Source organism: Orbicella franksi, chromosome 9 (assembly GCF_964199315.1).
Source record: "Orbicella franksi chromosome 9, jaOrbFran1.1, whole genome shotgun sequence".
NCBI lineage: Eukaryota > Metazoa > Cnidaria > Anthozoa > Scleractinia > Merulinidae > Orbicella > Orbicella franksi.
This window is the reverse complement of record NC_138153.1, coordinates 1,619,680-1,633,853: the sequence shown is the minus strand read 5'-3', so window position 1 is coordinate 1,633,853 and position 14,174 is coordinate 1,619,680. Positions and strand designations below refer to the sequence as shown.

Here is a 14,174-nt window from a genome sequence, read left to right as displayed (position 1 = left end):
ATGTGCGATGAAAAAGTTGATGAAATGGAAGATAGAGTCTGTGTGGACACTGCCAGGTTTTGTACTTTGAGACGAGGAAGTTAAGGCAAATTTGCTGTCCACATGACTGGATTTATGAATTTTTTCATTTTGTTTATTTTTGTTTTTAGAGCTTTTTCCTTGCAAATTTTGTTTTTAACCATTATATATCCTGGTTTCATACAAAAAAATGCTGTTAATTATTTTCAAAAATAGAATCAGTTTTAAAGTGTTGAAAAATTTTATAAGAACTTGGAGCGGATAAAGGCCAATAAAAGATCTCATGAGGAATCGACTCACATATACTATCATAAATCAAAATGCGATCATGTAATTATTAGACTTGAAGGAGAATATGATCATAAATGATGGGAAACAGAGATGAACGTAAACATTGAAATATCAATCTAAAAATCACAAGCTGTGTTTATTTACCGCATTATTTCAGAGGGTTAGTGTGCTACAGGAAAAAACCTTGAAGCAACAGTGACATATGGCTTTATACAAAAAAACAACAGCGACATACGCTTTCACTGGTTAGGTGACAACGGCACACAAAAGGATGTGACATAGCAACACAGCCACCCCCTTGGAAGGCCTCATTGATCAGAATCACCCTCAAATTGGCTCTGCACTTGGAGTGATTTGGGGGAAGAAATATTTAGATATTTGACTGCAGGTGCACTTTTGTGGTTGAATCGGCTGTTGACCAATCTTTTTATTATATAATTTCATATCTTGCTTTAAGATGTGCGTCAGATTTCAGTTTTAGGTTGGCATCCGGTATCCCTGCTTGAGGGCATTATGGCATGCTATCAAAACAACATGAAAACTCGATGACTTGAGTCCAGAGAGGATAAATGACCATAAATGAAACCATAATTGAGATCTCAATTCGCGCATCGTGAACATATTGGATTTTAAAGGCAAAACAATGTACCGGTATGTACTGGAGGGTCATGACTTTGATCAATGTGTGCAATTAGAAAATCTTTAAGCTTATAATTACAACAAGCTTCAAGTTTGCTGGTGATGTGGCACTTATTAAATTCAGCAGATTCAGTCGTAAATGAAAACATTTCTGTTGTCCCAATATAATACAGACTCTTGAGAAAGACAATTTCAACATTAATAAAAGAATATTGTGCCCTCATGAGATCGTATTCATCTAAAAATTTGTTTACTGAAAGTACCTTTCCACTCTACACAGCTTCGTACAGCTGGATCGAAATGACTTGGAACTACTTCGATCAGCTGATAAATATTCTCATTTATACTCATGAATCAATTCAACATCGTGTGTAACAGAAAACCATACCTGCTGAGCAAGTTAACATCCGCGAAAAATTGAGGAGATATAAATTTCTCTGCTCTCTCTAACGTGCATCGCCAGTTCTTTCTTGCACTATGATTGTCCGCCATTATTGTTCGTCACGTACTAAGACGTGACCAACACTGGACATGACATGGCAAACACCAAAGTCACGCAATCGACGCAATCGTTTATCGCCGTGGCCCGGTCCAGGCTCCAGTGAAGCGTTTCCAGCTAAAACTGGGGAATACCCGAGTGCCCAGGAGGTGGAGGGAGGGGAGGGGGGTGCTCCCACTACATGGGCTATATAGTTATGTGCGGCCCCAAAGGATAGTGTTTTTAACAGCCGTTTTGTCATAAATAGGGTATCGATTTTGGCCCTTTTGGTTATAAATAGGGTATGGTTTTAGCACTCTAGTCTTGAATGGCTGGTTTGCAGTGTCACGCCATCAAAAATAAACATAGGCACACAAGGCGTGCAAGAGTTATTTTTTTGTGAACTATAAGTCTCGGAGATAGGAGCATTCGTGGAACTGTTTACAGTAATGATTTGGTTGATTTAACAAGTTTTTTTGGTTGCGATGTACAGCAAGAAAGAAACTGGGAGTTTATGATGTACATACGATGTTACATCGGTAATGGTAAGATAACTAAATAGTAAGCCATAAAATGTTTGACTGAACAAACTACAGTAATCTGACACGTTTCCAGATTAATGTAGATACCATCTTATTTTCTAACAGGCAATTTTATTCGTTCTTTGATACAACCCACACTGTGGTTGGTCTGACACGCTCACATGCATAACTTCCTCACTCACCGATCACGTAGCCCTTCCCCCGGGGGGGGGGGACTCCCTTATATGGGCTATATAGGTCTGTGCGGCCCCGAAGGGTATGGTTTTCAGCCGTTTTGGTCATAAATAGGGTATCGATTTTAGCTGATTTTGGCCATGTTGGTCATAAATAGGGTACGGTTTTTGCATTCTAGCCTTGATATGGGTATGCTTTAAGAAGAAGCCACTTTTTCATCATTATCGAAAAGAAAATCAACAAAAGCCCTTCACAAATTTATAAGTTTACGGTAATTTAACATTGGTTTGAACTAGGGAGCTAATTATAACGCAGGTCTGAAACAGGGTTTTGATTTGAGGGTCAGGTCATAAATAGGGTTTCGAATTTTTGGTCAGGTCATAAATAGGGTAAGGAATATCGCAGATTTTGGTCATAAATAGGGCAAGGGTTTTGGGAAGCGGGCCGCACACCCCCAACCAATTTTTCTGAGAGTACCCCCTCGGGAGCCCTTCCAGCCCCCAAGAGGAATTTTTGCTCAAAAATACACAAGTTAAGAGAACTTTTCGCATTTTATACGAGTAGTAAGTTTACCCTTTTTACACAACACAACGCAACAACACTACTTCACCGAAAATTTAAAGAAAGAGAAAAAATCCTCTCTGACACGTTGAAAGTCTGATTTAATTAAATTGCACTTTAACTTGGCGCCACACAGTCTTCAAAGAACATTTGAACAGTTTTCATACTTTTTACCTTTAAAAATATCGGACTGAAAAGAATGTCATAAAATGCCCATCAAATAAAAATATTAAACTGCTACTGCAGAGGCGTAAAAACACTCTAGAAAGGAAAGCTTCTTTTTTGTTTAATATCCTGGGAACAATAGCCGATAACTTGTAAGCTCTAATTGAATTTACTCCCATATGAAAAACAAAAGTGTCGAGTTACCATTTGTAACTAAAAATAGCAAACATCTCGTGGGAACAAGTGGCGACGATTCGTCAGCTCTAATTGAATTTACTACCTTGTGAAAAACAAGAGTGTCAAATTACCCATTGCAACTAAAAAATAAAAATATCTCGTTATATTTGCATGCAATAAGAACAAAACAATCGTTACCTGCACTTACTATTGTAAGCGTTAGAACTGCTTCAAATTTAAATAGTCTCGTCTCCTCTAAAACATGTCCTAAGAACTAGAACCGGCGATTCGTGACCTCTAATTGAATTTACTCCTTGTGAAAAACAACAGTATCAAGTTACCCTTTGTAATTAAAAATAAAAATATCTCGTGCCATTTGCCTACTACTCATGAACTGCTTCAAAACTCAAGACTCATCTCGTTCATAACTAGCCACCATTACACTGAAAATTATGCACTCTAAAACAACCCAATGTACGTATGTAACTGTCACACTCCCCCCCCCCCCAAACCAGACTAAAATCACAAACCGGCAACATACACGTCACTCTTTACTTTTCAATTACCAAAGTCCTTGTGTTTATACATACCTTGCGTTTCTCACGTACCATTTACCTTTACAACAAGAAATTTGATTGGCTGTTCATAGTAGATCCAATCTGATTGGTGTGACATACATACATCTCTCACTCACTCACTCACTCACTCACTCACTTACTCACCCATTGACCCGTCCATAACATACCCGACGCGCCGACTAAGAGGTATTTTTTTTACAAAAAAATAACTCAAAAATCATAACCATTCAATAAATTAAGTCAAGAAGCTGGGATATAAAAGATGACTGATATATAAACAACCTCGCCAAGATTTAGGTCTGTGCAGATTTTCATTCTCCCGTTATTCGGTTATTCGGTTATTCCGTTAGTGTTTCACTCAAATTTATAGAGCTTTGTGTGAAGTCGCCATGATTGTGCCCCTCGGAGGGACACAAACATGGCGGCCGTAAAGTAACAGAAACATCTGTCATCGAGTTTTGCCATTGAAACGAAAAGTTATTACTCTAGAGCTCCAAAACATTGAAACTAACACTTTTTGTAGGACAACAACTGTTTAGTTAGCAAAAATGCGAGCAATAACTCATCTTTTTGACTACTCGAGAGCCTTATCGGGCCGCCATTTCAATGTCACACAACGCACAAAATTAGAAATTCAAAAGTGCCCTATTTCAAAATGAGGAACCCTGTCGAGCTTAAACGCTGCAAAACGTCAAGTTATTAGAGGGCCTTACGTTTCATGAAACTAAAACTTCAGAGGGATTGGTAATTTCTTATTTTGGAAAATGATGACGTCACATATGTTTCTTAGAAGAAGCTACCTTTTCATCTTATTCGACAAAACCGTCAACAAAAGCCCTTCATAACTTATGCCTGGGGCAACTGTGTCAGCCTCAACGGTCATAAATAGGCTATCGAATTTTTGGACAGGTCATAAATGAGGTAGCAAAAAACGCAGATTTTGGTCATAAATAGGGTAAGGGTTTTGGGAAGTGGGCCACACATCCCCACCCAACTTTTCTGGAAGTATCCCCCCTCCCCCCCCCCACCGGGCCCGAGTGATATTGCCCAATTTTCAAACCGCGCGTGTTACCAAAAACATTTGAAGGATCTCCGTTTGGCACGAAAATATGCTCGGATATTTGTCCTTGGACATTATCTGTTCCTCGAAGCTCGCAGTTTTCCTCGAGCTAAGCTCTCGGAAAACTATTCACTTCTAGGAACAGCTATTGTCCGCGGACAAATATCCGAGCATATTTCCACGCCAAATGGAAGCTATTGTTTATGCATATGAGAGTGGCCCCTACCCAGTACGGGTATCGATCCTGCAGAAACATGCCGTTGAGCCCAGTTGACCATATACGTTATAAACCGTGGCGGAACTCCACGCTCGAAGGGAAGAGAGGTAGAAAAGTGCATTGACTATTCATGTAGCGCGCAATCGGTGGTAGAACCATAGTTAGTGGTAGAACGTAGAACGAAGTCCGATCCAATGACATAGAGCTACATGATTGCCTAGATCCCAGGCCTTTTTTCCTTCACCTCCCTTTTCGTCGAGGAGAGAGACCTTGGCGCTTTACAAAAATTTCTTAAAAAGAAATAACGTTTTAAAAAACCTCTTTACAAAACGTATGACATGACGTATTGCGTGGATAATTCAGTGGCATGAAACTTGTTCGATACCAATTTTTTTTCAATTCCCCCTCCATAAGGGCCTTTCTTACACCTGTAAGTAAGAGAAATGGGTGGCCAGTGGTGGCGTGGAAAGCGAAAAAAATTACAGGATCTCCGTACCTAAAATGCCCAAAATTGAGACTAGGGCTCCCTAACACCATAACGTCTAGGTCTCCCACTGCGCAGGAAGTCACGTACAGTACCACGTACAATTTGGATCATATGGGATTTCAGTATGTGTGCTTTAACTCAGAGGTCAAGTTTCTGCGATTTGCACGTGCAACTGAAGTGCGCAAATTTGCTACATGCAGGCGTTTAATCTATGGGCCTTTTTACAAGGAGAGAGGGTTACCCTAGCAAGCCGGTTACCCTAGCAAGCGGATACCCTAGCACTCACACATTTCCTCTTTTTTTCTCTTCGTCGTGTTTAAAAGGCAGCTATAGCTAGGGTTACCCGGGTAGCCGGGTTAACTTTTTAACCGCGCGGCCATGGGCCGAGCGCGGTTCATGTTCTACCCTTGGTTTATTTTTTTTAACCGCGCGGCCATGGGCCGAGCGCGGTTCATGTTCTACCCTTGGTTTATTATTTTTTTTAATTAACCGCGCGGCCATGGGCCGAGCGCGGTTCATGGGTTACCCGTGGTTTTTTTTTTTTCGCAGTTTTGTCTGCGACCAGACCCAAGCTTCCACTCGGCCAAATTTTGAGTCACGCAACCTGTGATGTTTACTCGCCAAAAGCTGTTGAAACATTAATAAATCTCATCTTTCGCGGGAAAAAATTGAAAACCCAGCGCTCGTCAAAAATTATATTTTTTCACCAGAAATTTAGCTCGGAACATATACATATTTATATTCCATTGAATCGTCGATGAAATGACCTTTTCCGGATATTTTTTCCTTCGGGGTCAACCGAAACCTCCGATTACAAAATTACGCCGAACCTACACGTTGCAAAAAAATCTCTTCAAAACCCTGACTTCGAAGCGATATAACACTTCAGCGTTAATAGCTACCACACATCGGCAGACGGTAAATCTATTCCTTAACAATCCAGCTTTATCGTGTTAAAATTTCAGCGAAATCGAACAAAACCAGAATTAATTAGAATTTTTTTGTGACCTCACTCCCCAGACTTCACCTAACAAAGGAAGCAACGGTCGCCCATAGCAACCGAAAAACACCAACATAACAAAGCCGACGTTTCGGCCAAAAAACTTCAGAATTATCGCCTGAGAGCTTAAACTTGACTGGGAACATCTTTTTCGAACTCTTTTCAACTGATTTAGACGAAAGACTGGCCTCGGCGGGCTACAAAAAACACCAAGACAAAAACAGAACAAGACAGCAGAACAAGCCGATAATATTTCATCGCATGGCTTTCGGCACGAAAACGAAAATACAGTTTACTTCTGGATAAATTCAGCCGTAGAAGCCAGCAACCGGTCCCAAATTACTTTCTGTATCCTTACAAATGTCCTGACTTCCATCTCCAAAAGATTTTGCCCCAATTTTGAGCAAATAAACATTTCGTCGACGGTGACCGCCATTACGGTGGCTTGCATACTAAATTAGCTAACTTGACAAAATTCTCCCGTGGGGGGGATATGAGGAAAAGAGCTGAAAGATGGCCTGTAATTGGCTAATGATGAGATCATCCCACTGTCCAAATTTGGTGAGAATCGAAAGTAACGCCAATTTTCTGTCACGTTTTCAATCTGTGGTCACTGGAGTGACCAAAATCGAAACATCGGTCGGGATAGAGTTTTATTATTAAATTATATGACTTGTGTGACTACTTTGCTAGCCCTTTACTCGTGGAAAACACCAATTAAATTTAATCATGACTTTTAAGAAAGAAAGCTGTTGTTAATAGTGTTATTATCGTGTCATTTATATCGTTCATGCCCATAGATATCCCGAAGAAAGTTCTACAAAGATTAAGACCATTACGTCATCGGAGATTTGTCAATGGCTACCACTGATGGTGCAATAATACAGTTTGTGTTGATCAAGTGATGTGATGTCTACAGTAAGAAAAGAATAATCAATGACTGCTTTGGAATGTGCACTGCGTTCCGACGGTAGTGCTGTGCAAACAGTTAAATTTTTAAAGCGCGGTTATAAGATCTAACAGATCTTCTTGTTTTTTTTTTTTGTCGGAGACCAGACGCAGATCTCCACTCGGCCAACTTTGAATTACGCAATCTGTAATGTTTACTCGCCAAACCTTGTTTCTTCAGGGTCAACAGAAATCTCAGATTACAAAATCACGCCGAACCTACACGTTGCAAAAAAAATCGCTTCAAAACCCTGACATCGAAGCGATATATCACTTTAGCGTTAATAGCTACCACACATCGGCAGAAGGTAAATCTATTCCTTAACAATCCAGCTTTATCGTGCTAAAATTTCAGCGAAATCGAACAAAACCAGAATTAATTAGAATTTTTTTTTGTGACCTCACTCCCCAGACTTGACCTAACGAAGGGAGGAACGGTCGCCCATAGCAACCGAAAAACACGAACATAACAAAACCGACGTTTCGGCCAAAAAACTCCAGAATTATCGCCTGAGAGCTTAAACTTGAATGGGAACATCTTTTTCGAACTTTTTTCAACTCATTTAGACGAAAGAATGGCCTCGGCGGGCTACAAAAATGACCAAGAGAAAAAAATAGAACAAGACAGCAGAACAAACCGATAATATTTCACCGCGTGGCTTTCGGCACGAAAACGAAAATACAGCTTACTTCTGGATAAATTCAGCCTTAGAAGCCACCAACTGGTCCCATATTACTTTCTGTATCCTAACAAATGTCCTGATTTCCATCTCCGAAAGATTTTGCCCCAATTTTGAGCAAATAAACATTTCGCCGCGACGACCGCCATTACGGTGGCTTGCATACTAAATTAGCTAACTTAACAAAATTCTCCCGAGGGGGGGATATGACAAATTTGGTGAGAATCAAAAGTAACGCCAATTTTCTGTCACGTTTTCAATCTGTGGTCACTGGAGTGACCAAAATCGATACATCGGTCGGGATAGGGTTTTTTTATATGACTTGTGTGACTACTTTGCTAGCCCTTTACTCGTGGAAAACACCAATTAAATTTAATAATGACTTTTAAGAAAGAAAGTTGTTGTTAATAGTGTTATTATTGTGTCGTTCATATCGTTCATGCCCATACATATCCCGAAGAAAGTTCTAGATTAAGACCATTACGTCATCGGAGATTTGTCAACGGCTACCACTGATGTTGCAATAATACAGTTTGTGTTGATCAAGTGATGTGATGTCTACAGTAAGAAAAGAATCGTCAATGACTGCTTTGGAATGTGCACTGCGTTCCGACGGTAGTGCTAAGCGAACTGTTAAACTTTTAAAGCGCGGTTATAAGATCTAACAGATCTTCTTGTTCCTTTATAAAACAGGTAGGGTTAACCCGCATACCCGGGTTAACTTTCCGATTGTTTCCAGACCCTTTGAGTGTAACCGCGCATTAAGTTATCCCAGGTTGTAGGGTTACCCTACTTGTGAAATGTTGCTTGTAAATCCGGGCTATCTTTTGCCCTCCAGCTGGGGTTAACCCGCTTGCTAGGGTAACCCTCCTTAGAATCGGGAGTACGTGAGTCACGCGATTTATTGACTTTTCGCGTGATCGCAGAATTAGACGCCACTGTGCTAAAAAATATCAATCTTATGCGTTTGGAAAAAATAATTCACAAGCTTTATTTACAGGCGTTGAAATGAAGGAGACTGACTGAGTTGCTAGTAATCGGATACCCGACTGACTATCTTATGCGTTTGGAAAAAATAATTCACAAGCTTTATTTACAGGCGTTGAAATGAAGGAGACTGACTGAGTTGCCAGTAATCGGATACCCGACTTTCTAGTGACGGGAACATTCCGAAGCGAAAACAACACAGCCGTACAAACACGGGGGTATGCTGGGAGACGTACGTAGCATATTGCGACACCCGGAAAGAGGATTTGCGTTTTCTGGATTGTTACGTCGAGTGTCGAGGAAAAGAACTTAGAGAGGCCTTTGGAAATAATGTCCACCACTGGTTTTCGTTGCCTCCGTTTTCGTCGCTACCTATCGGTTTATCTACTGGTGGTTTTCTCGCTCGTATCATGTGCGAGCGGTTACATGGACTGCTCATCTAAGATCGACTGTGGTTATGATCACAGTTGTTGTGGTGGCCAATGCTTGTATGGCACAAACTGCGTGGGATATTCCTGCTCTGACGACAGCGATTGTCGATCTTGGGAAATATGTTGCGATGGAATTTGTTCGAACGATTGTTCCACCACCGATTATGGTGCCATTGTCGGAATACTCATAGGCTCTTTCATTTTCATGTGTTTGCTCTCACTTTGCTGTTACTACGTTTGTTATCGTCCAAGACAACGTTATCGCGGAAGGGTGATAGTGGAGAGAAGAGTCACGGCAACTACTATCGCCACAAGATGTGCAACACAAAGTAACACACCCTATCAGTACCAGGGACAGGTTCCACCACCCTACCAACAAAGCTACCCATACAACCCCCCACCACAATATGTACAGTATCCCCCATACAATGCTGGATCAGCAAAGTCAAGTGGACCACCTCCCCCTTACAGTACTGCATCAGAGGGAAGACCAGGGGGAGTGTATACACCTCAAAGTAACTATGGTGCTGTACTAACTCCATCTGCACCACATTTTGAACAATAGTAGTCCTTCCAAATTTGAAATGTTTAACATTTATGTTTGATAAAATTTGAACAATGACAAACATGTGATCAAACATTGTAAAACAGTTTGTTCATTTGGACGGTGGTCAATTCAAACTTGCTTAATATTTGGCCACTCAGTACGTTATCAAGACTTTTGGTCACTAAACAAAGTTTGATCATGTTAATGGTTGACAAACAAATTTCCCGTTTGGACAAGGCTTTTAGTGTTTGATTTATGTGCCATTGGCACGAGTGGACTGACCTGCCATAAACTGATCTACCCTGAAGGATCACTAGTGTATATTTACTCACAGGTAGTCAAGGGTTTTAAATGTAAAACAGGTATTTGAAATTTTTAATGTGTGGTACTGGATTTGGTGTGAGTCCTATTTGATTAGTTCATGCCAGTGGGATACTTTGAAGTTTTAGTTTACTTGAGTGGGTTTCCAGGGAGTTGGCTGACTGCCCTATTTTCTCTATCGTTTCTCTATTTCTGACCTGTTTTTCTCTAAATATGCCACTATTTTATGCAAAATTTTTTAAAATAAATATTCAGAATGAATCTTCTGCTGCCCCCCAGAAAAAATCTTTATTGATTTTGAAATACATTTAAGAGTTGTCTATTTTGAATAGTGTCTACATTTTAAGGGTTCTTAGGCAGTTGAACATTTGTAAGCCTTTAACTTATTAGAAAAAAAAGGTTTGAACAAATTGTGTCATTCTTTACCTGATCCATGATCAAGGAAGCTCCAAGCACTCATGATCCATAATTGTAATCAGCGTAAGTATTTTCATGAACCAATTGTAACTTTTAACGGCAAAATTGTTTGTAAATTAGGTATAAAGATCTTCTCAGGGAACCTAATAAATCTTATTGTATTGTGTTGCATTGCATTACATTGCATTGTATTAATGTTCGCATATTTGACACCCACAGGAATAACTCAAAAGTCTCAACCTAACCTGACTATCAAGGGTAATACAGTCAAACCTCTCGTAAGCGCTTACGAAAGCTTTAGGACCATGTTAGGTCGAAATTGTGCCTCATTAGCTTATGGTGATGGCAGAGACTTTAATAGCCCCTGTTTCAAAATATTTTATTCATGTGAAAAGTCAATATCGAGAAAAAAAATCTGTTACTTTCTATTGAGAAATTTCCTTCATTTGTACAACCCAGGAATGCCAGACCCATACCTAGGTGCTATTTGCGTGTTTTGGGGGGAGAGAAGATTGGATACTAGAGTGATCACCCTGCCACACCTTAATCCACCCTATTATCCAATCTTCTCTTCCCAAAAAACACGTAATAGCTACTGGGTATGAGTCTGCAGGAATGCGATAATGTTCCAACACCTTATTACCCAATTTACACTCTATTGTCTGTCAAGTGGCTGCTTACGGGAGGGTAAAAACAAAAGAAAATTTCAAACTTTTAGTTCTAAAAGTGGTTGCAGTCATGTATGAGAGGTGGTCACTTACAAGAGGTTTCAAGTATAGTGATTTATATTTGACATGGAAACTTGTGGTATTTTGGAAAACTGGTCGCTTAGGAGAGGTGGTTGCAACGGGAGGTTGGACTGTATTTGTTTCTCTTGGCCTTTCTTTCATGTGCTGATACCAAAATTAAGATAGAGAAACACAGTCATGTCAAAATGTTTTTGCAGATGAATTCAGGTGTATCTACAAGTGGGATGTAACTGTCAGGCTGTGAAAGTTGTAACACTTCTTTACATTCCAGACTTCAAAAAATATTCCCCATGAGTTGTAAATAATTAAATCAATAAAACTAGTCGTGATTTGGATACAGTTCACATACGTTTGTCGTTCCAGCTGCGCGATGCTTCAAAATTATTGACGTTGTTAATTAAGATTCCAATGACTCCCGTTCCGGATTCCATAGCGATGTTCCATGATTTCTAATTTGCATAAAATAATAGTCACGCGACAATGACGTCAATCTTACTAACAACATTGCGCAAAACGTCGCGCAAAACAAACTTGACGCGTACAACGCAGGAGTAACAACCAGAGGAAACGAACGACTTCGCGGAGTAATATGGCTAAATCTTCTGCATCTGAAGGCTTTGCCTTTTGTGTAAAGGGCGTGCTAATGTTATTGCTTTTCGCTTCGTCGCTTTTCAAGGTGTCTGAAGGATGGTGCAATGACTGCGAAGACGATCAAGTATGTTGTAATTTTGTTTGCATTTACGGATCCAGTTGTTTGGGTCTCTCCTGTACGACTGGCATGGATTGTTCTTTCGGTGAAAGTTGCTGCAACAATGTCTGTGTGAATGGTTCAAACTGTCTCGGTCAAACCTGTTCGTATAGTGCAGAATGTGGCGTGGGTGAAACCTGCTGCAATGGGAAATGCACTCCTGGCTATGATTGTATTGGACAGCCATGTTGGACAGATGCTGACTGCGGAAGTACTAGTAATGAATATTATTGTTGCGGAGGAACATGTGGTTATAACGATTGCAACGCCGACAACACTCTTTGGGTCGTTCTTGGTTTAATTTGTGGATCAGTCCTTATTGTTATTGTTATCTCTATTTTTGTCCGTTGCATTTGCCACCGTGGTCTGAGGCCAGCTTACGGAAGTGTTATTGTAGGACAGAGAGTAGTACCAGCAACTAGCGCACCCTACCTTGGTCAGTCTCCACCGTCCTACCAACAAGGCTACCCATGCTATCCCCCACCGCAGTATGAACAATATCCAGCTTACAACGAGGGAACAACAAAGTCAAGTGAACCACCTCCCCCTTACAGGACTGCACCCGAGGGAATATCAGGAGGAGTGTCTGCTACTCGAAACTACTATGGTGCTGTATAAAATTCATCTCTGTCAGTATAGAAACTAATTTAACATTTTTCTCTTTTTTGTGTTACAAAGCACCCTTTGCCCAGGAGAGTTTGGAGTTACATACATGTAACTTCATGTTTGTTTTATGTTTAGTTCTTATGATGGGGCCGCCTCAACAGTGAAATCACATGATGAAGCTTTTGTAAACTTCTTTCAAACCATGTCGACTGAGTAGAAGATGTGTGCCCAAATAGTCTCATGTTCAGGGTTTTTTAACCTTTGTGTGTGTATATATATATATATATATATATATATATATATATATATATATATAAAGTGTAAAATTTGATTTTCGTAAAACAGTGCTCAAGACATCAGAGTAGAGCGAAGTATATAATGTGGGAGGAAAAACACAAATAAACTACAAGTTCATGAACTTGTAGTTTATTTGTGTTTTTCCTCCCACATTATATATATATATATATATATATATATATAACCACGAAACAGGCTTGTAGGGATGAACTTGTAGTTTATTTGTGTTTTTCCTCCCACATTGTGTATATATATATATATATATATATATATATATATATATATAGAAAATAGAAAAAAAATATATATATATATATATGACCAATTTATGATGCCAGAAATGCAAATTAAAATGGGAAGTCACCGTACTTGTTTTAGAGGTAAAGTATTTTGAAGACCATTCTATTGCTGGGCCAGAAGCTTTGATCGTGTAATGTGATATCCACTCCATTGCTTTGTACAAAGAAAGAAGTAGATTTCTGATTTGGTTTGATTTTGGTTTTTACAACACTCATTTGAAAACCACAGTACATCATTTCCTTCTGTTGACCATGCAAGTTCTCTAATGATGAGTGTTTTTTGACAACCAGATCTCAAATACAAATAGACCTATAACTAGATGAATAAATTTAATGTTAGTTCTTAACATAAAGAATGCATCAAAAGTACTTACAAAATGTAAGAAAGTGTTAATTTGTAATATATCTGAGTTATATTAGTTATTGATAAATTATGAGTTAATATTGCTATAATTTGAATAAGTTGACGCAAGGGAAAGGGTTATAGGAGGGGCCTGAAATGATAAAATGGGAAGCGGGACCTCCACCCCCGCCCCCCATTAAGGACCCTGTTACAAGGGGAACCCTACATTTTATTTGAATAGTTTTATAATTAATTTTGTAAAGCACATGTGATCATATCCAAATGTTAATATGCGCTACAAAAGTGCTATTATTAATATTATCATTATTATTATTATTATCATTATCATTACCATCATTATTATCATTATTATTATTATTATAGCTCGTAACTTATAATTTTTTAAATATTTTA

General features: G+C 39.4%; 3 protein-coding genes across 6 annotated transcripts in view; 2 read left to right on the top strand and 1 right to left on the bottom strand.

Moving 5' to 3' along the window:
• LOC145497024 (alpha-mannosidase 2C1-like) overlaps nucleotides 1-3,549 on the bottom strand; it is a 34,622-nt gene extending 31,073 nt beyond the window's left edge. For all 4 annotated transcript variants that reach the window (XR_014050632.1, XR_014050633.1, XR_014050634.1 and 1 more), the window contains exon 1: nucleotides 1,337-3,549. Coding sequence is in view for 1 of the 4 variants with exons in the window: in XM_081476800.1 (XP_081332926.1) it covers nucleotides 1,337-1,440 (104 nt within the window). In the remaining 3 variants the exon portion in view is untranslated. The remainder of the gene's footprint in view (nucleotides 1-1,336) is intronic.
• A 5,529-nt stretch (nucleotides 3,550-9,078) lies between these two features.
• Nucleotides 9,079-10,894, top strand: LOC145496807 (uncharacterized). Its single transcript, XM_081476555.1, has one exon. It carries the CDS (start codon nucleotides 9,333-9,335, stop codon nucleotides 9,996-9,998), a length of 666 nt encoding a protein of 221 aa, XP_081332681.1. The 5' UTR covers nucleotides 9,079-9,332; the 3' UTR covers nucleotides 9,999-10,894.
• A 127-nt stretch (nucleotides 10,895-11,021) lies between these two features.
• Nucleotides 11,022-13,065, top strand: LOC145496803 (uncharacterized). The gene has a single exon (XM_081476551.1). The coding sequence runs from the start codon at nucleotides 12,057-12,059 to the stop codon at nucleotides 12,831-12,833; it is 777 nt and encodes a 258-aa protein (XP_081332677.1). The 5' UTR covers nucleotides 11,022-12,056; the 3' UTR covers nucleotides 12,834-13,065.
• Nucleotides 13,066-14,174: the final 1,109 nt, after the last annotated feature.

Bases quoted from the DNA above. Each gene is read 5' to 3' on its own strand.
- LOC145496807 (XM_081476555.1), top strand. From the start codon at position 9,333: ATGTCCACCACTGGTTTTCGTTGCCTCCGTTTTCGTCGCTACCTATCG.
- LOC145496803 (XM_081476551.1), top strand. From the start codon at position 12,057: ATGGCTAAATCTTCTGCATCTGAAGGCTTTGCCTTTTGTGTAAAGGGC.